The sequence below is a fragment of the Falco peregrinus genome, chromosome W (assembly GCF_023634155.1).
Source record: "Falco peregrinus isolate bFalPer1 chromosome W, bFalPer1.pri, whole genome shotgun sequence".
NCBI classification, from domain to species: domain Eukaryota; kingdom Metazoa; phylum Chordata; class Aves; order Falconiformes; family Falconidae; genus Falco; species Falco peregrinus.
The window spans coordinates 17,778,726-17,806,586 of record NC_073743.1 but is presented as its reverse complement, the minus strand read 5'-3'; the positions used below and the strand labels follow the sequence as shown (position 1 = coordinate 17,806,586).

Genomic DNA, 27,861 nt, shown 5'->3' with positions numbered 1-27,861 from the left:
GCTTTGAGTGTGCATGTGTCCTTGTGTGCCTTTGCTATCTGGAGAGACACATGGTCCCTCTTTCTCTCCATGAGACAAAAAGCAATCATTTTCAGAGCCATCACCCCCAGCAGATCCTAACTCCTTGAGAAACTACTTGGCTTCTTGGGAGGATTCTTTGTTTTTTAAACTCAGTGGCAGAAGGGGAAAGGAAGGTGTAGAGGGATTATAGAGGAATGAAGGCAGGTTAATTAACATTGATAACATACAGCTGTGGGCTGGCTTCAGGGGCGGTGGGTTGGCTGATGTGGATAAGGTGCAGCTGTGGCTGGTTCCTGCTAAGTAGTTAAATAGCACTGAGGAGTAGAAGAGAGAGGGGTTTGAAAGGGGTGAAAAATGCAGGATGAGGGAGTACTGAATGAAGAAGCAAGGTGGCAGTAGCAGCAGTGGCCTGGATGAGGAGAGGCTGGCTGGAAGAGGATCCTGGAGAAAGAAAACCCCAATGCAGCAGAGGTAAGAAGCAGGGTGGGCTGGCCTGAAGGGGATGAAGAAACAACACAGACAGTAGATGAGTCTTTGAAACCTTGTGGGGGATTGGTAGCTGTGCTAGGGCAAGGCATGGTAACTACTTATTGGATTTAACCTGGTATGTAATGGTAAAAGCCTTGTTGCAGCTGGCTAGTTTTGGCAGTGCTGTGACAGGAAGGATCATCTTTGTATTCACAGAGTCACTGAGAACAGTAGCATCTTTTGCTCCCAAGAAACTCATCACCCTTTAGTGATACCCTGTCCTGGCTGGAAGCAAGCACAGAAGAGAGAGGAGGGCTATCCTGGGCTCTGAGCTGGGCCCAGGGAAAAGAAGTCATGAGGTGAAAGAGAGGCTTTCTTTATGCTGACTGTTCATTTGTAGAGCTTCTATTTGCCTAGGCAAGAGGCAGAAGCATGACTGTATTCAACAAATCATGGTGGAATTGGCAATTGGTGAAGTAATTGTTATTACAGCTGATAGAAAATTTCTGGTGTTGCCCATGTTTGCCTTAGGAATAATACTTGGACATTTAATTGGCTTGGTTCTCATGTAGCAGATTGCTCTTTTTTTTCCTTCTGGAGCGTATTAGGCCTGTATCTACAGACAGGAACTTTTGGATGTGCTTCCTTGGATCTCTGTGAGATGAGGGATGAAGCTTTGCACAAACTAAGCAGCGCAGGAGAAATGTGGAGAGAAAGGGTCTGATATAGGAAGTCAAGTCACTTCAATCTCTGTTCCTTCAGGTTTTTCATGTGCTCAACTCCAGCACTACCAAACAGCTCTGTGCTTGCAGCACCTAAAATATTGAGAGTTAAATGCAAGTATGGAAATTGCATGTTGTGATGTAACCAAAGGGTGGGTTTGGCGCTTCAGTCTCTGTGCAGGCAAAATTGCCTTCTCACACACAAATACTTGTGTGAGCACAGTCTGGCATATTTCTTGCACTATTTGATGAAAAGTTAGTAATGGCTGAGTCCATGTGCTCAGGAAACACTTCTCCTTCAACTGGCTGGACTCTCTAGTCAAAGCATCCTCATCCTGATTTGAGCCCTGTTCCAGAAATCCAACCTGAACCCCTGTGGGTCAGGCCTGCATGGACAGGGAAACTTCAGCTGGAGGCTTCTGAGTCTTTTTCCCCTTAAAAGCCTCACAAAAGCATTAATCTGCAGAGAGCAGCCAGGTTTTTGAGACATATGAAATTGGGGAATGGCACTTCTTTAAGCTTTCATCAGAAAGAGCCGCTTGTCTTGGTGCTGAGACACAGGTTCAGTTCTGGTTTTACCTCTGCTCCTTGGGTCTAGTCTTAGCCTATTGATCTACCCTTCAGAGGATATCCCATTCTAGAAGCAAAAGCCTCTTTCTTTGACTAAGAGGCATGTCTGTAGGGCAGACAAGGCTGTGGAGGAAGGATGCCATTGTGCACTTACAGATCTCAGCAGACCAGAGGAGGTATAACTAAGCTGCCTTGATGTGAAACACTGTGGTGGCAGTAGCTCTGCAGCTGTGTGGAGGGATGGCTCCTTAATTATCAGAAAGTCATTTTTTAGTACATCTCCCTGGAAGCAGTGGGAAGATTTCTGAACCTGCCTGATTCAATCATTGACTGATTTCACTGGGATATGATCCATTTAAGTTTACAGCTCCTTTCCAAGGAGGAAGGAGCCCAGAGATGCTCATCCATAATATTCTCCATCATTGCAAATCAAAGGCAGCTCCATGTTTGGATGCTCTCAATGCCAAAGGGAGAGGGTGTTTGGCAGCATGGCTCCCAGAGATTTCTAGAGCTGCTGGATACAGGTTCCCATGTTTTTCGGGGGGGGGGGGGGGGGAATCTATGACACGACTGAACACAAACCCTTCTTGTGAAGTGGTCTGGCATGTAATGGCAAAGGACATGCCAGAGGATCTGAAGGGACGTGGTGGCCCTTCAACACCCGGCATTGTGTGGCTGGACCAAATTATGGCCCCTCAAAGTCTGCAGTAAGGCTGGCCAGTATGGCCATCTGTAACACATCAAAGGAATTTGGGAACATCACAGGTTAGTGACTCAGACCAGAAGGACAGCTTCAGGATTAAGCCCCTGCTCCAGGGTATTAAGGACCCCCTCCAGAAGCACGGGGCTGGGGAATAGGCTCATTTTAAACAAGCAGGCACCTTTCCACCCCAAACAACCAGCTAATTATGGGTGACAGTGCCACAGTTAGCTTTTGCAGGGAATTAGTCTGACCCTCACATCTTTGTCTTCTGAGTTGCTGCTGTTATGCCAGACAGTGGCAGAGAACTTGGTGAGTCCTACAGAGCTTCAGAAGACCAAACCCATCTTCCTTAAAAGCAAACTTGAGACCAGGGGATGAAAAATAGGTAATTTCAACATAGGGGAGGTCAGCTCTTCATTCCTTCACACCAAACAGGACTTATGGAAAATCCCACTTAAAAGAGTTAACAGGCTATGGCCAGCAATAAAAATGGAAGGAAAACACGGGCAGCCTTATGCCATTTGTTTTATCTACCAAGCTGAATGTTTTCCCTTCCAGTGACCACTTCGGAGTGCTTGACTCTGAGAAAAGTAATCTAGTGCCACAAGAAGCCAACAGGGAGATGCCTGCTTCCTTCACCCCAGTTTGGTGCAAGCCTTTGATTCACACCCAGCATGACCCTCTCTCTACAAAGGGGTACATCTTCCTGTTGGAGATGCAGTGCACTCCCAGGATGGGGTTTAAGAAGGTTGAGGTCTGCTCCCAGCCCTGCTGCTCTGTGCCATGACCAAATCACCTCACTTAGTGTTTTTTCTGTTCTCTGAAATGGGCATAACATCTTGCCCTGCCTTGTGAGATGCTGAGATTTATGTGTGAAAAGCATGATGTAAAAGCTAAGTATTGTTACATAAAGCAAGATGAAGCTATAAAAAGTCAAGGTAATGTGGGTACCATTAAAATCCTGACACTGAGTGCTGTAAGTGACTTAAATTTGCTGCAGTGTTCCCTTTTATAAAGCCGAGGGAAATATTGCCTTGCCGATAAACATTGTGATGTGGTAAATGTCCAGAACTTAATAAAGTCCATTATAATTGACAAAAATGTAGCTTTCATTAGTTTATGAATGCCTTATTAAAAAAACAACCCAGAAAATGTTTTCCCTAAGCAAGTGTCAAGTGAGGGTAAACAATTTCTGCTAATACACCTTCATCTCTTCTCCAAGGCTGACTCTCCTGCAAAGGAAAGGCTCTTGTTATGCATCCACAGCCTTCTTGCAAACCTCTGCTGCAATGCACCTACCCCGGTCACAGCTGGGTGTGCTAATGGGCACTGTGACCTTTTCCCACTGCTGCCCACCTGCCCTGGCCAACCCTTCGACTGCCACTTTTACCTTTTTAATGTCATACAGTCCTCGGGACAAAACCAATAATATTTGCTTTATGATACTCCAACTCCAACAGGGATTTTTTATGGACTGCCACAATATCTTCTTAACTGTGGGCACACTGCTGATTATAGGGGTCATGTTGGCAGTGAGGGAATCTGTAATGTCTTTCCTTGTTCGTAGGACAGATACACTGGGAGTTCAAGTTTCTCTCTCCAGCTTCCGTCTCTTGGTGCTTTGATCCTGACCACCTTTTGAGAATAAAAGGTGATTCGGTCCCTGGTGTCTCTGTTAACACCATCCATAAAAGGATCAGTTTCCTTGTTACACAGGACAAGGCTGAGATGACAGAGTTGAAATAGGAGTAGCATGAAAAGAATATATTTTTTTAGTTAAAAAGGGCCAATCATTAACCATGTAAATGAGTGGCTACTGAGTTGTAATAACACATTCTGTTGCTCATTCGTGAAGAGGGGTGAGGAGAAAATGTTTTGAGGCTTCAAAAATTTTTTTTAGAGAATTACACATAATAGTGTTTCAGCACCACAAACCTGTGGACAGTATGATTGCAAAAAAGGATATTCTTGAGGCTGTAAGAATATGGGCACAAAAAAGAGAATCCTGTTATCAAGTAAAATATCTGAAGGCCGTGGTTGATCATGTTTTTTTCTCTGACTTTTAAAAGCATCACATCCTCAAATTCAAACAAGCAGATGGTTGCCAGAAACACTCTGAAACCAGTAAGCTGCTTGTGTTGGACACAATTTTAGTTTCTTGGCCTCTTGACTCTCATATTGATTTTTATTTCATTTGGGTTTCATCCAAGGCAATTGGAGATGATTTAAGGTCACCAATGACCTCTGAATTTCAATGATGGCATTTTAGAGCATTTTATTTAAAAGAGGAGATAAGGGCAGAAATGGCCATTCACTCACCATCCTATGGGAAAAAAATAAATATAATGACATCATTTGTGGTTTCAGTTGAAGCAGCTGAAGTAAGCTGCTGAGGCTGTACAGAGAAGAGGTGATACTGCTGGAGGGAGGAGTGTTTTGAAGAGTGTGCAACCATGGCATCACTTCCTTTTGTTGATAGTACACAGCCACAACCGATGAGAAATTCAGCTCTGACTCCATATTCTTGCAAAGTAGCAACCCTGAGCAACCCTAAGCCATACCTGCTCTTGGCTGAGTGTCTGAATTTCCATTTCTGCTCTCTGAAAGAGTGTAGAAATGTAATTTTTGATATGAAGTTGGGTCTTAGGAAAAACCAGTAGATAAATAGCCTCATATTACATTGGTCCCTGGCAACTCAGACTACTTGGAGTGTGTTAAACCTCCCAGTGAGAGAGAATACATGTCTCTTGTTTCTCATCTAGACTTGCCAAGACATTGTCTTGAGCTTCATCTCCTAGGTGCTAAATGGCTTGCCATGCAGGAGATAAGCTGAAGCTCTCAGATGAAGGATAAGGCTGATAAATTTGCTCCTTGGGAGCAAGGAGGCCTCTGATGTTGTGGCTAAAGGTTGCCTGGAAGATAGAACTAAGTTGTTAATATCATCAAAAAAGATTCCAAGGTAGATACTTTGCAGAACATGTGCCTCTCTCCAAGGGGAAGACCCTGGCCACTGTTCGTCATGTTCCTCTGTATGCTGTGGGAAGTTTCTCAGACCCTGTGGGACAGCTGAGTGTGTGACCATGTTAGCTGAGTGAGTGACACAAGGCTTTATGTCAGGAGCCACATGGGCTGGGGTGCCACTCCTCCTATGACATGGCAAGGAAGGATCCTATGACAGGAGCGACCCAAAGAAAAAGGAGCCTCTGTCTTCACGGTGATTTCAGTAGGCTTTCTGCAAAGGAGTCTTCGTTACTACCAGCCTGCTCCATTCATACCTATTCAAGAGCTATTTATTACCCTTGTGCCCAATACCATCTGCAAGCACTGCAGGTCCTGACAACACTGAATCAGAGATGAGGCCACCTTCCTGCAGAGGGTACTATTTCTCCTCATTCCCTCTTCCTGAGACATGTGTAAGGAAAGAAATTTTCCTCCCTCACCTTGTCAGGGGCTGTCATGAGCTCCTTCCAGCCATCTGAGGCTCCTGCTTTTATGCTTCCATTACTGTCATGCACCTTTTCCCAACCATGATGGCATGGTAGAGCCATTCCCTTCTCCCAAATGCCCACATCACCTCACATATCCTCACTGACATCATGCTCTGCTCTTGTCCACATTATTTTCTTATTAAAGAACCAGGAGCATCCTATAGGGCAGCTGCTGCCCAAATACAAGAGACCAGAACTGTAATATTCCTATATGGAGAGTAATGTGACAACTAATTTTGGTGGCTCATACATAAAATACCTATTTAATATATCTGAATCTAGTAAAATCTGAAAAGAACTTGTAGGAAATCATGCCTATGTCTTAGTTAATGAAAACTCTGGGCTGCTTCTGGGAAGACTGACAATTGTAAAAACAATCTGCCAAATGTTCATTCACAGCTTCATTGCAAAGACCACCAAACTCACAAGGGTGTGTGTGAAAGCACATGTGGGAATGGGGAGCACCACATTTTCTTTTTTCCAAGGCAACCTGGCAGCCTGGAGGTGGCAGGAGAGCAAAGAAGAGATGCTCTTGATGCTGCCAGTACACCTCAATGCTGTGGGACTTCCCCACCCCCCCCAACTGATAACTTGTGCCTGAAGGCACCTCTGTAAGCAAACCACACAACCCTTCACTAACAATGTTGCTCATGATGCTTGGAGAAGGGTGCTGGAGGTCTCAAGCCATCCATCCACAGCCCGTCTCACCCTTCCCATGAAGAAGAGCACACTGAGATGTGGGTTAGTGTGGCTGGCCAGGTTGCTGTGCTGCCCCATTAGTGATGGATACTGGAGCTCTTTGCAGCTGGTTTTGCTGCACCCAGAAACCACAGAAAGCTGAAATGAAACTATATGCACCACATCTGCAGGTCGCACGTGCCCTGATACCCTTGTGTTTATGTTCAGGCTGATTATTATACACAGAAGGAGGATGTGCACAAAACATTAGTCCCTGGGGGATAGCACGCTGTAGCGATTTTCAAGCTGGTTGCTCTGCAAGTAAAAGCCAGGGTGCTAGCAAGCAATGCCTGCAGAGTTTTATGCCTTGATTTCAGCTTTGTGGATCAATATTAACAGTAATATTGTATTTCCAGGGCATACTCAACTGACAGAACTATCGATTATTTGGTCTGTAGCAGTGCATTGATACTTGATAGCAAACTGGGGCACTGAAAAAATAAATGTGCAGTTGTTAACAAGCAACACAGGGCATTGAGTTTCAGTGATACAACTGGGATATCACTTCCTTTGTCTAAAATGAAACATCTTTAACATGTCAAAAATATAATTTACTTATCTGACTTACTGAAATACCTGGGGAAAATACCTCACTGAAACCTGCAGATTAAGGTCATGTTTCAAAATATGGGCCAAATTCAATTGATAATTTCATCCTCACTGTGACTAAACACTTGAGCTATTTTTGAAGGGAAAATACTGTTTATGTTTAAACATGTATCAGATAATCTTGTGCATGAACAGATTTCAGTGAAAGAAAAGATAATGAAATATTACACTTTGGTTACAGTAGTTGAGCCAAAGTTTTTTCACCTAGGTTTTTGATTTAGTATGAAAAAGTATACACACACATGTATATATACATACAAACATATATAAATATATATAATTGGATAAGGTGAAGTCAAAATAAAACTTTATCAAAGTGTTTACTTATATTTGAAAGACATAATGTTATATCCATCCATGAGCTGTTTTATTATATATAAGCTTACACTTGTCTCCTATGAACATGTTTAACTATCAACCACCAAACCATTTAAAGGAAATCATAGAACACCAATCCTATAGCTGTCACCTATTGATAAATGAACCTCCCTATGGTGAAGGAGAAAGAAATACTTTCTATGAGGAAAAATAATGGGTGGAACTTGCTGTTGCAGGGAAGAGCACATCGATGACTTATCAGTCTTTTTATCTGAGCTTGTAGGGGCAGGGGAGGTGACTGGTAAATATGCAGGAAATGTACCTCTGCTACACATAGCCTTTCTCTGGGATAATATAGCCTTTTCTCTGCTATCAGGATCAAGGGAGGCTGAACCAGCCTCTGATAGCAGCTCCCCGATCCCACTGCTGACAAATGGAGTTGAGGATGATGGAATAGTTTCTTAGTTGGGCCTGAGCTTCTTCAGCCACTAGTAAACTAAATGTGCTCAGAAATATTCCCAGACATCGAGGCCAACTGGCACAGAATGTTTTTTATTTCTGCTCACAACCATGTCTTGACTTCCCTAACGCAGCAGCTAAATGCAAGCAGCTCACTGGGATGAACCCTGATCCATGCTGAGGGACGATTTACGAGCTTTCTAGTTGTCATGGACCAAAAGTGTGCCAAGGACTGGTCTAGTAGTTTGAGTATACCCAGTCACACTCCCATGAACAGTCCCAGAGCTTAAGACAGATGTAGCCTAAAACATTAGTATGACATATGTCCTTCTTCCTCTTTTCCTGCCCAAGATCATCTCTTTCCAGCCAGGAGAAGGGAATTGTATGGCTCTAAATTTGGTTATAACAATAATCTTTTATTGATTCATGAAATCACTCTTATTCAGTGAGAAACTGGAGATCGCTGCTGTCTGCAATCTAAGAATAATTGCAAAGAATCAGATGTTATGTGTTTAAAATGACAAAGATGTTTTATGTGGGGAGCTTAACTTCATAAACAAACCACTGCCCTATTTTTCCCATCCCACACCACTGTCATCTGCCTGATACTACATCTTCACCATTTCCAAGTTTAAATTGCATACCCCCAAAAAAGCATCCCGCCTCAAGTGCTTGCCCTATGCTCTAACCATGCTAAATTGGAGGACCATAAAATGTCCCATTGGAACTTCTGTGCTGAGCTGCCCAAGGCAAAGCAAGTCTGTTTTCATGGGTCCCTCTGAGCTACAAGAAACTGAACATAAGCTCTTTACTTTGAGAAGAATTAACTATATCAGGGCAGGGACCATCCGGCAGAAGGCATAACAGGATTAATGCAAACCCACACCAAGAGGAAAGATCTTGGTATGATGCTTCCCAAGTCTGAGCACCCTTCTATACCCCACAGGCACACAAGCACTACAAGGCAGTGGAAGGAGGCAGAGGAAACATTTCGTACCTACACCTTCTTCAACACACACACCACAAAGCCTTCTCAGTGGAAAGGTTTCAAAGCTGCTATCACTCCCAGATGGGAGCTGTTCAGAGGAACCCATCCCTCTGAATGGTTTTATTCATGATGCTTGTAACCATGGACATCACCTGTGCAGCAACAGACTTGTGGTTTGCAGGTGGAGCTTGGGAGGGAGCACCTTATCATAGTGAGCCAGCTGTATTTTGGCAATGGCACTTCCTTGGTGAACAGACAGCATCAAGGCTGCCATCCACCCTTTGCAGTGCCTGGTTTGCCCAAAGAAAAGATGGTGGAGACTTGTGTCAGGCAGCTGGTGCCTTCTCCTGGATCCTACCTGGACACCTCCCTGGCCTTGGCAGCGGCAGGTGAAAGCACTGTGTGGGCTCACAGCCTCAACATTGCACAGTGGCTCCTTAACTCAGGAAGCTATAATGCCAGGAGGATGTCAGATGACTGCGTGCCAACAGAATCAAATACCTTATGATCTAGTGTAAAAGGTAGGAGGAGTGGGAAGTCCAGCAGGCACCTGATTGAAGAGGCTGGGGGAGATAAGATATGACAGTGTCCTGCTGTGTATTTCTTCCACCTCCATAACCTTCTCATTTTCAAAGAGTTTCCATAGGGCTGTGGCAGCTACTGTTCTCCAGACCCCACTACACTGACAGCAGTTTGGGCTTCACACACCACCAGCCCTTCTTCTTCCCATTGGGAAAATGAGCAGCTTGTTTGGCTTCAACAGCAAACAAAACACGTACAAGTCAGCTACCCCCATGCTAACCATGTGCAGGGCTATGCTATATACTCCACAACCAGGATGGGCTGCCTGGACATGCCGACCTGCTCAGGTAAGCCCAAATGCATTTACATTGAACTTCACAAACATGTGTCCATCCTTCTTTGCAGAGATGACCACAGCAGCTAGATCAAACTTTGGCACAACTGTTACCGATGTGCAGAGGCAGCAACGAACGTTTCGTTTCTTTAAGGAAGGAATGCTTATCTTTCTTAAAGCTCATTCCTTTATGACCCATTATCAAGAGGGATAAAGATTCATATTGACCATTAAGATAAAAAGGAGGCTAATGTAAACCTACAGCAAAGTTTAAGGATTAATCCTGCACAGGTAGGTAGGTAAGATCAGTGGAAAATTTGTTCTTGTTTCTGTTTGGCTCCATAAAAAAGAGAAATAATATCAGGGCTGTGCATTTTTTTAAAACCTGCATTTTTTTTCCTAAAAAGGGTTGAAAATGGTTTAAGCATTACTGTTGTTATCTCAGAAATGACAGACATTTCCATGTGAATGTTTCCCTTTGCAGTCAGACACCCATATTCACCATGTGCGTACCTTTGATTTGGAGACCGCAGCTCCCCTACAGTCCAAGGACTCGGGGTTCATTTTGTGTAGATCTTTCTGCCAAAATGGGGTTATTAGTGACAGAAAATATTGCAAGGTCACCCACAGCCTTGATAGAAATGGAGAGCAAGAGAATAATAGGGAGAAGCTGTAAACTGTAATATCCTACTGTAGTTGACAAACCTGAGTGTATTTGGATTTCACTTCCCTGTTTTCAAATGATTGTCCTGGCCCGAGTGATTAACCACCGGAATATACCAAAGAAGGTTATTCACAGGAAGGATCTCATGATTAAAAGGCTATTCCTGGCGCTCTTTCCATCACATCATAATCTGTTCACTAATATGGTTTGAGATCTCAGCTGTTCAAAAGGTCATAAGATGTTACCGCTAAGTATCACTCTGTCTGTTCAGCCGAAGGCGTTTTTGCTCTGTGCAGCAGGCAGAGAAATGCAATAGCAAAGCCTTCAAATCTGTTTGTATAATAGATGAAGTCTTTGCTATATGGCATTTATCTTCCTTCAGGGAGTGACACCTGATAAATAAATCTCTAGTTCCCAGTGAATTTAAATAAAACAAAGGCAAATTACATCCCTGCACATTGTAAATACAGAACTCCGGAGAACATGAGAGTTCCCACTCTCCCACTATTGCCTTTTCTACAAAATCTATAAAGTGTTGACCACCCTCAAATTTGCCAAAATCAAGGCAGTCCAAAACTCTGAGTACATTACGAAGTATATAGCGATAACATAGGAGGGACTAAAAGATACATCGCTTAGCTAGATTAATGAAATGTTAAAATTACTTCTTTTTTCTTTAAGTTAGCAAAAAGCAAAATTAAAAGAAATTAGGGTTATTAGTATATCAATACGAATAATGGAGTGAAAACGGGAGGAAATCTAGTAAATGGGGAGATGTGTTTCCCAGAGAATAACACTAGGGGGGACAATTTTCAAACATCCTGGGATGAATAAAATACGGAACCACATCCTACCCAACACCACCACATTGGCCAGTTGGTCTCTGTTGTACTGCAATGTGCCGGTGGCAGTGGGCCCACCAGTCCTGCTACCATGCCCATCCCTGGATGCCAGCCATCACCTCCAGCACCAGCCACAGCCACTTCTCTGGCCATCCTGCGTCCAAGCAGTTCAACATGGGCAAACCCACAGATCTCTGCCCAAAACAGCAGGGAGAGAGGTTACCACTGCCAACAACTACCTGCCACCTGAAGCTCTTGTCTAGCAGGCTGGCAGAGCTAGCTTCTGTGAGCATTACCATTGGAAAAAAGCACTGTTTTGTGTCTCATGCACACCTGAAGAGTCGTCACAATCAAATGAAAGCCCTCAGCATTTCCCAAACTATCTACCCTGGATCTCCAGAGGCAGAGCTCTACGCCAGGACCAACAGACAGTTTCTTTAACTGCAACTGGCAGTCATTTTGCTCCTCTCCATGCTTTCAAAGCTGAAAGCCATCAAAGATTAGCAGAAAAAATCACAACTATTTTTTCCCTAAGAAGCAGTACTGGTAATAGGCTTCAGGAAAAATCCTCCAAAATGCAAGTGATAAGCGTAGACTGTGTGAAGGCTGACAGGTCTGATTATAATTATCACTGCAAGGGGACCAGCAGTAACCGCCCTTTTGGAAGACAATGACAATTCCTGGAAGGGAACGTGCAAGTGAATTATCATAAACAAAATCATTGCAAGTGGAATTGTCTTTCAATGAGAAACTAAATAAGGCCCTGATCTGAGGGGGAAAAAACCCTCAAAACAATGAGCACTTATTAAAAAGTTCATCCCAACAGAAAATGGCACTCAATCATGTGCTTGAGTTTCACTGACTTCAGGATGATGGGAGTAAAAGAATGGAGCGGGACACATGAGGCATGAGATGGAGTCATGCATTTAAGAGGTTTTTGGAAATCAAAGGTATCTTTTGAAACCCTACTTAGAGAATGTACGCTCTGCAATGTAATATGAACAGAGACACCCATAGGGCATGTTGGTCCAGACTGAGCTAAATGTTCAAAACTAAGACAAAACTCAGGCAGCCTTGTCCCAACCTTTCCCCCTTCCTCATATCCTAGTGGGAAGAAATCCAGAATCAACACAGAGCTCTTCAAATTGCATCTGTACACTGAGTTCCTCAAATTGCATCTATATATTGACTGAAATATCACATTAGCTTTCCAACAGGGTTTTAAGGTAGATATGGTAGGTAAGAATTCCTTCAAGATCATCCTGCCCTAACTTTATTTGTGCTCTCTCTGACAGCATTACATTTTTCTTAGGCTGCAAGTTGTTTTGGCATTTCTTATTCTATTTCCATTGGAAACTCAGAAATAGAGAAACTTGGGCAAACTGGAATGAGGGTAGCAGTACAGTAGCTTTTTCTTTCTGAACACAGGGAAATAGATATTATCTTCTTAATAGTGGGCTATAACTGCAGAGGAGATGAAGAACAGAGCCTCAGAGTCAAAGGCAGTTCTAGGAGTTTCAGTCTCATTATATCTCAATGGAATTAAGCAAATAAATTGTGCAAGGAGACATGGAAGCTAACTACGCAAATGGCCTATTTAAGGCTCTTGCTTCCTATTTAGGTCCTGATGTCAGGAGGTTGATAACAATTATTCACACATAGATCATTTTGATACAATATAAACTGTTCTCAAACCCAAGCCATCATCATGGCATGCATTAAAAAGAAGCCCTATTTAACTTGATCTTTTTAGATCTTTTTGTTTAGCACTTGGAATATCAGTTTTGTGCTACACACATCCTAAATCTCATGTCTAACACTGCAAGAATGGGTTTGGAAAGGAAAAAGGAATAAACAAAACCCTTCACAGCCATAACCCTTTGTTCTTACCTTGTTCACAGATTTCGTCACTGGACTCTGCACAGGGAACCCACACTCTCTTCCCAAATTCTTCATCTGACTCTGTGGCATTTCCCAGAGCAAAGAGAAAAAAGAAAACCTTGATTGTGGGAATGACTGTGCAGAAAATGGTCACAAGCATCCAAAGTTTTGCTCTACTTTTCTCCATTTCCTTAACATCTTTCTGCGTGCCCACCACCACCTGCCAGCCAGGCCCCTCTGAGCATTCAGTTCTGGGGTTCACCCTAGGCCCCGCTCAGTTTTGGAGGGTCCCCCAAGCTTCTCCTTAACCCACACAGATGCTTACATTTCTCCTCCCATGTAGCCCTGGTAAATACATCGGCATCATGAGGCCATCACGGCTTTCCCTGGCAGCTGCGGGGCTTTCAACAAGGTGTGATGGCAGGGAGCGGTGCCATGGATTCCTATGACAACCCACATCAGAAAGGCTTAGGAAGAGCAGCAAGGTGTCACGGGGTGCTAACCCGCCTGCTTTGTTGAAGAGTTAAATCAGGGAGCTGAAGCCAAGGACTACCACACTGCAAAACCATTTAGAACAGGGCAAGTGCTTGTGATTCAGCGTCGTGACTGCAGCAAGCCTGCTCTGCCCTGTGCTTCTGCACTTCGGGTATGAAAATGAGATCTTCCTCTCCTCTTCTTCCCCTCCCGTCTCTCTCCCCTCTTTGTCCACCTCTCCATCCCTTCACATAAAGGTGAAATATTTTACATTTTCACCTGTGGTGATGCAGATCAGAGAGTGTTTGCTTTGCTTTTCACTGATTTTGCCCAAGGCATCCTTTTAAGAGGCAGTCTGTGCAAAGATAATAGGTGGCACAATTCTCTGTAGCTGGAATCAGCAACAAATCAGCCATCTGCCACTCCAGGGGTCTGAGATTAACCCAGCTACTGGACTGTGATTGCAAAGTAGTTGCACATTTAGATTACAGAAATGTGAGGTTACCGGTCCAAAAAAATAAAAGACCTGAAGTGGGGAAGGTGTGGAAGATAGCCTTGGAAGAGTCCTCTGGATTAACACTTCGAGACACAAGTCATCTCATAACAACCCCAAGCAGACAACATTTCTCATTATAAAGTGTTAAAAGGATGAAGGATTTGAAGGAAGCAACTTGAGACTCGTGAGACATCATGTTTCAGGGAAATATATCCAAAGACACCTCTTTGATACAGGTGGAAATAAAAACAAAGGCATTCAGCTGCCTTGTCAATGCCTTGCAATGCTCCTTGGGAAGTATGGCCAGATACATATCCAGATGGCTTACTTGGACCACCTGGAAAATACAAGAGTAACATTTTTGTCCCAAGATAGACAAGGTCCATTGTAGAGGAATGAAGCTGGGTTAATTATCATTGATAATATACAGCTGTGGGCTGCCTGGATGAGGAGAGACTAGGAGAAGGCAGCAGAGGGACTGGCACAAAGAGTGTGTTGGTATGTGATGGTAAAAGACCTTGTTGCAGCTGGCTAATTTGGAGAGTGCTGCAACACTCCAGAGCATTGTCAAGATATCAAGGAAATGAAAAAGGTCTACATCCTGAAATATCAAAGTTTAGGAAGGTCTCCTCATATGCTGTCCTCAGTTTACCTTCCTGAATAACAGTCACCACACATTTCTATTTTGCGCACGTGGATGCTGTTAGTCCACATTAATTTTTGCCCATATCTTTAGGATAGTCTCTATAAATCTGTTGGGAATTGTTATTTGGTAACTGAAGTATTAAGAGGTTTAAATCGGTGGTAAACACAAGCTGGCTCCACATCTAAAAGCCTGAACCGTCCTCTGCGCAGGTGCACAGTGGGTTAGGACAGCTACCAGGGTCTCCTCTGCTCACTTTGATGTGGGCTTTAATCCCCACTCCTGGCATATGCTTTTGTAGGTTGGAATCCCATGGTCAGGGATCTCAGGTTAAAAAGAGGAGTTTGTGCCCAGAGAAAGAGGTGCAGCTGCAGCCAAAAGTATCTGCAAGAACTTCTGGGAAACTGAGGCAAGGTCTGCATGGTATGTGTCCTTGGAGAGGATGGTAGCTTAAATACACAACTTATCTCATTAAGTCCAAGGAGGCAACTGAAAAGCAAACAGCAAGCACATGTGTGCATACAAAACCACATATTTTTATGGATGTACTTTATTCACAGAGAACAGGTAGTATGGGGTGGAAGGTACGATGGCACACTGATTACTCTAAGTTAAAAGTTGACATTTGCCATGGTTTCTTCACCCTCTCCAAGGTTTCCTGGGCCAAGCGCTACACACCCCTCTTTTGCAACAAATTAAAAAGAGCAAGAAGAGACAACAGCATCTTCTCTGTGCAAGCCCAAGTTGAGCTGTGGCAACTACATGGTACAAGGCACAGCCGAGAGCTGAGAAAGAGCAAGGGATCAGTTGCTGCAGACATCCTACTCCATACAAAACCTGCTAGTCTCACCTCAGAAATGAGTGCACCTCCTAGCAACGTTAATTTGGGACTGAGCTTTTGATCCTCCAGGGGAAAGACCATTGATCTGTGAGGAGCTGTGAGAAGAAGAGGGTGAGGAGAGCAGGCTGGATAACACCTTTAAGTCTCCCTGAATTCCTCACTGTTTATCACAGTATTTCCAAAAGGCACTGCTTGGGCAGAAATAGGTGCTCCAAAACCAGGTCTACGTGTCTGAAATCAAAAGTGAGTTTTGAAGTGGTTTGGATATATACTAGAGCATGGTTTTCAGGTGAGAGAGAGGTCACAGGGATCACCCCACACCTGGGACTACAAACTGGGCCAAGCTAACAACCCAACAACCCGCAAGCTTCTGAGATGCAGCAAGTTAACGAGCCTCTGCCCGTGCTTTAGAAAGGTCTCCTTGAACTTGACCTGCTGGCTGCATGAGTGCCAAAACTGCTGACAAAACAGGATCTGGACCCATTTTCAAACCCAATGGCAGGAGTTTTCTCTTGTGCCCATCTCCAGTTTCTGTAATGCCAACCTAAAACTCCAGATGCAAATGCTAGAATGAACCAGAACGGAGCGTGTGCACGGTGGGGGGAAGATCTTTGCATTCAGCTTCAGCTATTGAACTACTACAAGAATGCTTGTGCTGATAATAATTTAAAAAATCTTTAAAAAATATCAACACCCCATTAAAAAAAAAAAAAGGCACTTTCATGTACTTTTTCCTAGCCTGTGAATGGAGGGAAGAGGGGACCAAAACAGGGAAAAACCTCTCCTTTCAGACAAAAATCACAGCAAAACTCCAGCCCATCCCTTGCAATTTAATCAAACTTATGAACTGCTGTTGAAGTTTCAGCCCTATATGATTTTGGGGTCTTTTTTTTTTTATTCAGGCAGGCTTTGCAGGAAGGGGCTTTTGCAGCTGAAGCACTGACACTGCATTAACCAGGCGCCCAGCTGAGCTGTGGAGCTGCTTGGAAGTTGCCTGTCTCCCAGCAAATGAGAGGCGAACACCGACACAGGCTATGCTGCACCTTGCAGAGATTCATGTGTCCTACAAGTAACCTTGCATCAGGATACAGAGCCACGAGTGCAGCCTTATGGGTACGGAGAGAGGAGGAGGAGGACAGCAAGGAGGAGGGGAAGGAGTGGCAACAGGAAAACAATCAGAAAACTCCCTGGGAATCAGGTCTTCTCTTCCTCCCTAGGAAAAATTAAAAAAATACAAAATCCCTCTCTGATATGGAGATGGCAGGAGGGGATGAGCACACTCACCCCTTCTCCGCTTATAATCCTTTCCAGCGAGCATCATAACAGACACACATGGGCTGGGAACTGGCTACAAACAGCATTTCTGCCAGACGCTTGCCACGCTGCACCAGCTCCGGGGTACACGATGCTGTCCCCCTTCCTCCCCCTCTCCACCCTGAGTCGCCAGCAAGGGTCCCCTCTCTCTCCCAGAACCCCTAAATATCACGGGGGGTAGATGAGGGAGTAAAGGATCACATTTAAAAGGGGAAAGGGAAGCAGGGAGGAGGGAGAACACCCTTGAGCCCGGCCAGCGGCCCCAGCCATTCGCATTCCCGGCACGTTTCTCTGCTCTCCAGCGCAGCCCAGCTTCGAAATATTAGTGCGGCGCAGAGTGCCATTTTCGAGTCGCAGCAGCTCCTTCTTGGCACTGGTTCAGCTTTTTGTCTTGCCTTCTCCTCCGAGTGCCCAGTGGAGGGAGGAGGAAAGAAAGGAAGAAATAAAGCCCTGTCACTTTGCTGCTGGAGCCGTTAGCTTCCCCGCAGCACCCTCCACCCTGCCTGTGGCACCTGGCACCCTCCCAGCCCACTCCCAACCAAACCACTCAGCAAACATAAATCTCTTCCCACTTCCACAGCAGCCAGTTCATAGCCTCCTTCCCCCCCACCCCCCCAGCTCTCCCACCACCCCTTTTCATTGCTCTCTCCTTTGTACTCCTCTAAATTTTTCCAGCCAAGCATTACAACCTTCCAACCCCCCCCTTTCCCCTCCATCTCCAGCCCTCCCACCTCCTTCCCTCACACTGGCAAAAAAAACCTGTGCCATGGTTGCCAATGCACTGGCATCTCCTCGGAGCGGAGAGCCACTGCACCCACAACACGTCTGGCAGGTCCCATCCAGCCCCCAGCTGCCCCAAGCGCAGGTGAGCTACTGTGCGCACAGGCACACATGCGTGTGCACACACATGTGTCATGGGGCAGGACGCACTCTGTTTGCATCCCTTGGCATTGCTGTAAATACAAACTTCCTGCAAGTTTGCATTTGGCAACTGAATTCCTCCTCCTGTTTGTGGGGCTGGGAGAAAAAAACAGAGGCAGAATAACGAGGGAGGGAGGATGTATTTTTTTAAGCAACACAAATGTGGCACTGAGCGCTTCCACCAACAACTTCTCAGCCTGCTGTGCTGGCAACCAGCTGCTGGTTCCAGCCTGGCACCTGCTTTGGTTTGTTTTTCTTTCCTCTTAAACGCCCTCCTCCCAAATATTTATTGCCCCCTTTTTTTCTTTTTTAGTTTTGGGGTTTTTTCCTTCTTTTTCCCTCTTAGCTTGTCCATAGAGGGACTCCCCCCCACTCCCCCCACAAATCCAAAGCAGCACATGTGGAAAGAGCACCAAAGGGAATGAAATATGATGTAATACTCAAAGGACCAAGAAGGGGGAAAAGAACTCCATTTGAACACACAACATATGTATGCTCTTCTCTGAGGAAGAAGGAAAGAATGAGAGATGCCCTAAAATCAGGCAACACAACCCTTGTGCATGCCAAGGTGTGCAAGCCCCAGGCCCTGCCATGCAAGAGGAATGAGAGAGGTTTGATTGTGAGGTAGAGAAAGGTTGGTGCAAAATATGTGTTCTCCATGGAAAGGAGCTGAGAGCGCCAACTTTCAGCCAGTGATGTGACTGCAATTCAACCAGAGTTTGAAACACTGACATACACATGATGGAGATAAAGTGGTGTCAAAGCCACCTGGTCTGGTTCCTGGAGGAAAGAGATTTGGATAATAATAATAATAATAATGCTGATGCTGGGGATCACTGGGGAGGGACGTGGAGGGGAGAAGATGCACCAGGGATTTTAGCATGGTGGGATGAGCGCGTTAAGCTGCAAGCCAGGCTGGAGACCCAGAGCAGGGTATGGCCCCATAAGTGGCCACTGATGTCCCGGAGGCTTTTTATGAGCCTGGTTGCACTGCTTTGTCCTCTGAGACACATCAGGCTTCCCTGGAAGCCACGAGAGTTAGAGGGCGGTGAAGCAGATGGGTGCTGCCTGTGTCTCAGGGCTGGTGCCTCTGCTCCCTGCAGCAAGTTGCTCAGGAGGCTCAGCAAAAGTGCCAGGAAAAGGCTGGGGCTCACTGAACATGCTCCGGCCACCTCGGGGAATAGCAGAGCAACCGGCTCGAAAGCAGGGTCACAGAGACAGACTGGGAGACAACCAGCCAGCCAGCATGCTCGGGGTGGTACAGACAAAACAGCAGTGTCCTGAGCAGCTGCCTAATATGTATCTTGGCAAAATCTCGCCTGGCTGTGGATGAAGCAGAAATTGTCAGGCTGGAATCGTAAACCCATCAGTTTGTCTGACTTTTGCTTCCCTGGCCTGCACGTATAATGCAGGAGGAAAGCGGAGGGCTGGATGACACCCTGTAGCTGCCAGGAGCCACATGGAGGAGCCAGTCCTTCGGCCACCACCAGCTGCTATGTGTGGAGCAGCTGATGGGCAGCCGATGAAGTGGCCTTAAGCAGGTGCTCTGCTGTGACTGCACTCATTAAGGGATGTGGCACCTCTGACACTGGGATGTGCCCCCTGCACAAGGTCCACATTGGAGATATCTCCAGGCCACCACAGCACAGCTGGGGCTGGATGGGCTGCATGGACCAATGTCCAGGTAGGACCGCCAAATGCTCTCTTCTACGTTGTGGTTTCACTGTCCCAGGCCCTTTGCATAAGGATGTCATCCAGCACTGGCAAAGGTTCCTCCCAACATCTGCTTCCAAAGTCAGCCGGTGTCATTCCGAATCCTCTCTCCCAGACAGTTTACATGTCTGTTTTCTCTCTTTGCTATTCCTCAGGCTTAGGATGGCTTTGTGCCCTTCCCTCCAGCCTTTACTACCAAGTGCTGGCATTTGGCAGGACAGACTGGGTCCCTCACACGTGTCCATGGCAAAGCAGATCCTGAAACCTCAGCTGGAGGCTCCTGCTGAGAAGCATTCCTGCCTGGAGGTATCATTGAAGTGACTCCCAGATAGAGGCACTTTCAGATCCTTTGAGTCAAAAGGAGCTATAAATAAAAGATATTACAGACAAGTAACAAGTTCTCAGTCGCAAACTGAAGTGGGAAACAATATTTTAGCATCCTCTTTCTAAGCACATTAACTCTTGGCAGACATAATCGTTCAGGTCTTCAGAGCTGAAAACTTCACACAGTATGTAGCACATTGAGTCCACACGCTCTATCTCCAGCTTCAACAACTTTTAAATCTACCCTGCCCCTATGCTACATCCCCCCACTGCCCCTCACTGTGTTGTTTTGGGGGTTACAACAGTAAATATACACTCTGAGATGATCTTTCCCAGGAAAAAAACCTCTGCCTTCGCTGTTGTAAGCTCACAACAGACAATGCCTAAAGATTTTTACCAACTGTCTTCTGATGCTTCTCTTCCCAGGGTGAGCAAGCACTTTGTATCAATCTGGCTTGCTTTAGTGCAGTGACCCAGCACTGTGCTCCACTGCTGAAAGTTCAGGTCCCAGCTGCGGGGCTAAACTCTTGCTGACACTGTGCTGATTTCTCCGTCTCTGTCACCCATGCTGCCAGGGAGGGAGGGGAGGGGAGGGCTGTTGTTTTTTTCCAGGCTGGAAAAGAAAGAAAACAACTGTGCAAAATGCACAGAAGATGTGTCAAAGGAGAAGGGGGAGGAAAGCGATGCCGACGTGTGTGGTGAGGTTGAGAGGAAATCCTCTGGGCAGCACAGGGCACTTCATCATGTTCTTCCTTTTCTTCACCAAGGAGAAAATCTTGCTCAAGAGGCAATTAAAACATTACGGGCAAGGAAAAGCTTTTAGGATGCCTTGAAGAACTTGTGTGTGTGTGCAAGTGCACAGGGAGAGATGCACAGGAAAATCACTATTAGTGACAGGTGAACTACACAAGATTGGGTGGTTTGTTTTGGATAAAGATCCCCACATGCAGATGCTTATCTAAAGCCCTCAGTCTTCAGAGCAGGGCTGGAAATGTCTTAAGACCAGACCCTTGCATGATTTCCAATATCTCTCAGAGCAGTCGCCCATGCCAAAACCACCACAAAACCAGCTTTTTTTCTTCTTTTTCTTTTATGCATTTTTTTGGCTCTTCTGCTTCTAGTTCCAAGCAAAACCTAAAACTGCAAAGTCTTTGACTTGAAGGTTGGACTGTGTTTATTTAGTTTCAAGCCATCCTGATTCTTATGACTGCACACATACAAGGGAAATGGGGAAAAATGCTGCTGTGATTCTATGGAAAACTTGAAAAAGAAAAGAAGGCTCCCTGAAAATTGGCAGAAAAGCAAGATAGTTTCCCTAAGAGAGGAATACGAGCCTTGATTTCTCCCACCTTAAGCAGACTACTTATCTGTAAACTGGGCTATTCTTTCCGTAGATAACATGCCAGATCACAGCATTCCCAGTTCAAATGAGCCCGTTAGCCTTCGGTGGTTATTAGTCAGTAAATACTATTGAATCAATAAACAAAATAAAGACTTTGAAGAGTCTCTTGTTTCCCCACCCAATCTTGAAACTCATCAGATCTGCAGTAGCCCTAATTTGAGAGAGAAGGAAGAAAGAAAACAGTTTGAACATGATCCAGTGCCCTCCAGTTTTCTTAAATCAAAGGGTAATTGAGGTAAAATAGCCTGGGGATGACGCTGTTGGGATGAAAGCAGTATGTTTTCCTTATGTCCTCTGGACAAATAGGCCTGTTGCAGGGCTGGTTTTGATCTCTGGCTGGATTTACATTAGGACATCTCAAGTAATGTTGCTCAGTGTGTAAGGCAGATCAGAATCAGGCCAGTGTGCTTGCAAGGATGTTGCTACATATCCTATGTCCCTGGACTATTCACCTCGGGCAGGTTAAAAGCACATTCATTCAGTCTGTGTGTTGTAAAGAATGAATGTTTTGCTGTTAAAGACTAGATGATGTTCTTCCTAAATGATTTCTTATAGTCTTTTTTCCCGCCTTTCCTATTTATTAATTATTCAAGCAATGATCTTCAGCTCAGCCAAGTGGTTTGGAGACCAAGACTCAGGCCTGCAGCTGGTACAGCGCAGGATAACTCAATCCAAGTTGACAGAAATTATGGACAAAGTCAGTGGAAAAGGTGTGACCAAGAGTTTATACTACAGGGGATTCCCCACCAAGGACACAGCCTTCTAGGCAGCACAGTACATACGGTCTAAGTATTTTCTCACTGAAGCTGATGACACTTCTTGTGGGTGACCAAGACAGGTACAGGAGGCCCAAGTCTCCATCCATGTCCACATGTGTGAATTGGGAGCAGGTCCATTACCCATCACATGCTGTGCTCTTTTCAAAATCTGTTCATTGTGTCCTGCTAAATGCTGCAGGGCGCTGATAATTTTTGTCAAAACTTGGCTTTTGTGCAGCTTCTTAGTTTAGATAGTGGGTGGGAGGGGAGGGTTTAACTTTTGGCTTGAAAGAAAGTAAAAAATCTGGACCATTTCAAGAGTGCTGAACAGTTGAGAAATCTGGCCCTGAGCTTTTTTTGAAAAAGTGACCCAATCAATCTAGTTATTACATTATTCTCTTGCCTATGACTAACACATGGGTTGATATTTACTTGCAGGAAATGTTGGCGAGAGATGGGGGTTCCCATCCACTCGTGCTGTTTACTGCTCCCCTGAGATCCAGGCTCTGGTGATGATGGAGCAGACCGCTTCACAGGTGCACAGTTTATATGCCAAAATGGGCTGTAAATTAGGGCAGAGGAAGAAAGATGGAACAACGCTTGTTTGTAGAAGCAACCATTGGAAAGAGATGTTGACCACGTTCATTTTACAGGTCTCATCTCCTAAGGCTATGCTCGCTCACACTACACCAGAGGGACTGGATCCCAGGTCGGAAATCCAAGGAGCATGACAATAATTTGCCAGAGATTACACAGGGGATGAACTTGTCCCTGATCTCCGTTACTGGTTCAAACCCAGGAATTCTCATACCCTTTTGGACAGATGGCTGGTCCTATTACTTCTTATGTTAGATTTCCCATTGAGGCTGAAAGCAAATCCACATTCAAGCTGAAAGTAAACAACCTGTGAATTCAAAAGGCATTAACTCGAACTGCCAAAGCATTTGCTGCGTATGCTGCAGATGTCAAATAGACAGTTTCCCACAGCCCTGAGCCTAGGCACATAACTAAGTTACACAGCAGAACCTTCCATCCAGCCTGAAAATCCATCCTGTGCAAAACTCGCTCTCCTTGCTGGCGTTTTAATTGGTGGAGCCTCAGCTGGAGTGAATTAATGTAGTTGCTCTGATTTGAATAGGACTACACCAATTTATACCAGATGAGGATTTCACCCTTTGGAAGCCAAGTGGGAAATGGCTATCCACTACTGTTTTAACAGTGTGGTTTGTGAAGGAAAAAAAAAAAAAAAGGAAAAAAAAATGTATTTTAAAGAGTGAAAAAGCACCAAGTTTCTTTCCATTTCTATGATTAATTTTTGAAGAAAACTATTACAGACCTTGGTCCTAAAGAATCAGGCTTTGCAGAAAAATGCATATAAATAACACAACTTACAACTACAAACAACACAAATTACCCAATTTATTCTGATTCCAGATACCTTCGAAAAGGCCAACAAAAAGTTAACTTGGAACTCAAGCACGACATTGCTGTGGTATTGCAGGAAATTCAGAAAGTGGAAAGGACTGAATAAACCAGTCTTTTTTTTTCCTGCAAGGGCTGAATGAAGACAACAAAACCCATGAAACTAAACCATGCAAATAAAAAACCCCTCACCCATATACTTTGAAATGCTCTGAACATTAGTACCATGTTGTGCTCTTGGCCTTAAAGATATGCAAGACTGTTTGTCTAATATATTTTGGTGTAAATCAAATAGCACCAGTGAAATCATATTCTGTAAATCAGATTTTTTTTCCATTTAAAGCAACATAACCTCATGGTATACATTCAGGAGTGATCACTTGAATTAAGCCTGATTTATTCTTTAGTACATAAGGCCCCACTCGCAGACTCAGATGTGCCTTGATTTTCCCCAAAGTAAACTGGAGGTCAAATATTACACTAATAGAAATGAATGGAGATTTTTAAGACGATGGGAATGAGGACTCAAATGTTAAACTGTTCAACCTGAAGCCACTAGAGCAGGGGTCCTCAAACTTTTTAAACAGGGGGCTGGCATGCGGATGAAGGGGCAGGAAGTCATCTGTGGCTGCTTGGTTTCCCCCCCCCCCAAACCCCGGCAGGGTGGGTGTGTGTGTGTCTGTAAATACCAGGGGCCGGATTGAGGACCCTGGGGGGCTGTATCCAGCCCGCGGGCCGTAGTTTGAGGACCCCTGCACTAGACTGACGCAGCTCATCAGAAAATTCACCATCTCTTTCCTACAGCCATCCTTATTTTCACTTTGCAATTCAGTGTAAGCTGGCAATTAGCAATACTTTGTGTTTATAGAGCCTTCCATCTGAGGATCTAGAAAACACTTTGTAAACACTAATGAATTAAGCTTCTTAACACCCCCTGTGAGAAAGATACTACTATCTCATTTGCACAGATCAGAGAAGTGGTTCAGGGTTGGAGCCAGCCAGTGGCAGAGCTGAGAAACCACTCTAGACCCTGAACCTCACCTTCAGCTCAATAACACAAAGCTTTCAAGGGATGCGGTGACATGCCTGGCAGCTTTGGAAACTTATAATTATCTTTTGGAACTGCCAGTGTGCCCTGATGTCTGGCAGGCTGAAAGCACAGAGGGTTGAACCTCTACCCGTAGAGAGAACTTAAAGTCCCACTTGCTGGGAGAGAAGCACCATGAACATGCCATCCATTCTCAGCTGAAACAACCACTCACAAATATGATCCTCTGACATGGCAAACAGGAGAGAAAAATGGGAATTCTGTTGTTCTTCCTCAGTTTTTAATAGTAACACTAACCCTGGACAAAGCAGTACAAATATCCGGGAGCATTCCTTTCCTTTTCTAATTGCCCATATATTTTTCTCATGTAGGGGGAAGGTAAAACATTCAAGCCTGCTTGCAAGTCATGATGACAAGAGAAACTTCAAGGATTTTTAAAGAAAAGCCTAAAGGTTTTGCTTCCAACACTGTCAGGAATGCTTAGATTCTAGATGAACCTTAGGACAAGATAGGCATTGATGAGAGGAGTATTTTTTGTTTCCAAAGCACTTTCTCATTGATTTAAGAGCAGCTAATGTCTGGTACCTATTTGAAGCATTTTTCCACATAGCCCTTCTCCAAATTCATGCAATCGGACAATTTCCATGATGATACTTCTGTCTAAAAATACACACCTCCCCCTCTTTTCAGTTTATCACTGAGCCAGCCAGCCTGTTTATTGTTGGAAATTTTGCCCATTTAATAGCGCACTTAGGAAAGCTTAATACAAACATCAACCAATTAATTGCTGTGACAGAAAGAAAAGCCTTAGAAATCATTCATCTAAGCGGGAATCAAGAGCAAGAGTCTCTTATTTAGAGATCAGTCAATAAGAAACAATGTTATGGAAGCTATTCTAAACAGACCAGGGTTTTTGTTTGGGGTTTTGTTTTTTTTTTGATCACCTCTTTTCTTCCACAGATTGAAATTGAGGAGAATAGCAAATAAAATATTTGGGTTTGCTTTTGAAATTTGTTGATGACCTTAAATCTCAGAATCGGGGCATGACAGAAGAGGCAGGCGTTTGACATATTCAGCATGTTGATTTGTGAACTATTAGCAGATTGCTCTTTGCCTAAAAATACATGTTTGAAATTCTTCTCTAAAAACTCTTCTTGATATCTTCCTAATTCATGAGCTGTTAAACATCTGCATGACATGGCGATATTTGTCTCCTGAACAGAGAGACATTACAATCCCTAGAAGCAGGTTTCCAGTGGGAATATTAAAGGCACTATTCAGGAATATTCTCCAGTATTTGCAGCCTCCACAAACACTCCCGCTCACAAACATGTTTGCTGGAATATTTGTCAAGAGCAAACATAACAGGATGGTGGGAGAAAGTGTACAAAGTCTAACCAAGCTTATAAAACCCCAACAGCTAATGAATACTTGTGGAAAATGTTTTATGGTATTTCCTCAGCTATGGATGCTAATTAGGAAAGCCTAAAAAGCTAAAACTCTCTTGCTGCCTACCTCCTTGTGTACTCCAGAACTGAAAGCCACTTCCATAGCTCTCTTTATCATGTTAATCCCTGTTAAATCTACTGGATCCAGAAGCAGTTTTAATTTTTTGTGTGTGTGTGCATGAACAACTGGGTGAGGTTCTGAACAACTGGACAGAGGCTCAGAAACTCATTTCACATAAGCATCTTGATGGCTAATAGCTTTTAACTGTCTCTGGCCAAAAAAAGACCTACAACAGATATAAATATACATGTAGATTGGTCAGTACATCTTACCGCAGTGCTACACAGTACTACAGATCCTCTCTTCAGGCCCCTTTCTTCAGTGACAAAACAGATTTTGGATTCGGTCTTATTCTATAAACAATCCAGTAGGTACCAAAAGAAACACAGCAGACTCATGTTTCTACAGAAGATTGGCTCAAAAGCACATGGCCAGGGAAGGGAGGAAAATTGCAAGGAAGGCTGATGGACATCCTCAGGTCTGCATGTCTGGGTGCTTGAGGATGGTGAATTATGGACGCTGAGCCCCAGCAATGGCAAGCAGGTGACTGGGCACTCATGCATGAGAAAACCAGCTCTTGCTAAGTATAAACCCTGCTTAAAAAAACCCAAGGCATCGAGATCCAGCATTTTTAGTTAACAACCAAAAGAAGCATTTACGATGTATGGCAGTGGGACACGGCACGAGGTTAATATGAACTTGCCAGCTGAAAAACTTATCTGAGGAGTTTTGCTCTTCTCCCAGGAGTTGTATTTTACAAGCTCTGGACCAAATGCTGCTCCTAAAGGGAAACATTAATTCAGTGGGACTACTGTGAATCCCTTCTGCCACACCACTGGTGATAGCACAGGACAGGTTAGTCTGAGGTCAGGGCCAGGCTGGATTTGTACCTTGGGCACCTCAGAATGTTCTTACAATGTCAGGTCTCACCCTAAACTCTTGTAACTCACCACCGTATCTGTTTTCCAGTAAAGCATGACGCTTCTCTTTTCACCTGACTAATACTGAGCCCCTCAGTATGTTTTCTGAGCAAGAGTTTACTGAAAACGCTCTTTGCTCTGCTGTGCATGCAGGCAGCTCACATAGTAACGAGATAGTCATTCTCCTTTCTTTTAAAAAAATGCAAATCCTAGTTCACTGCAAATAGGTTTTGATTTCACAAATTCTGCCTATTAACTGAATACATCATTCCTTATGTTTCTCTCTCCTGGAAGGTAAGGGAAAGTGATGGACCATTCAGAATTTTTACAGACTGTCCCCTCTGGTCATGCATTGCTAGAGATGGTACTGTATAATGCATGACTTACCTGCAAAGACATTGGAGGAGTAATGAAATAAGCAGATGCTCCATCAGCAAGCTTTTAAAACATTGGTATTGCAATCTGAGATGCATTCAGCCATTACATGCATATGCCTTTTATTTATGGAGCTGATAAAGGCTCTATGTCAGGAGCAGTCAAGCTGCCTTTTTACTTTCTGCCTTTCCTCACATTAAAGAAAGTTGCTCTCTGGTTATTTTATTCTCATGCAAGCTCCAGATTTGGGAGGAAAAGCAGGATTTACCTCCTGACTCGTCCATTAAAAATAGAGGTCTAAAACCCTGACAACTTCATCCAAACAGATCACCAGGGACTCCCTATAGTAATTCCCTCCTCCCAACACAGATGAT

The 27,861-nt window shown here is 44.4% G+C and overlaps 1 protein-coding gene across 4 annotated transcripts in view; it reads right to left on the bottom strand.

Moving 5' to 3' along the window:
• The window catches only part of LOC101920929 (SET-binding protein), a 271,629-nt gene that overhangs the window by 137,547 nt on the left and 106,221 nt on the right, over nt 1–27,861 (bottom strand). For 3 of the 4 annotated variants that reach the window (XM_055792952.1, XM_055792956.1, XM_055792953.1), the window contains one exon: nt 13,337–13,408. The exons of the other annotated variant lie outside the window; for it this stretch is intronic. In XM_055792952.1, coding sequence (XP_055648927.1) covers nt 13,337–13,408 — 72 coding nt within the window. The remainder of the gene's footprint in view (nt 1–13,336; nt 13,409–27,861) is intronic. 4 annotated transcript variants of the gene reach the window in all.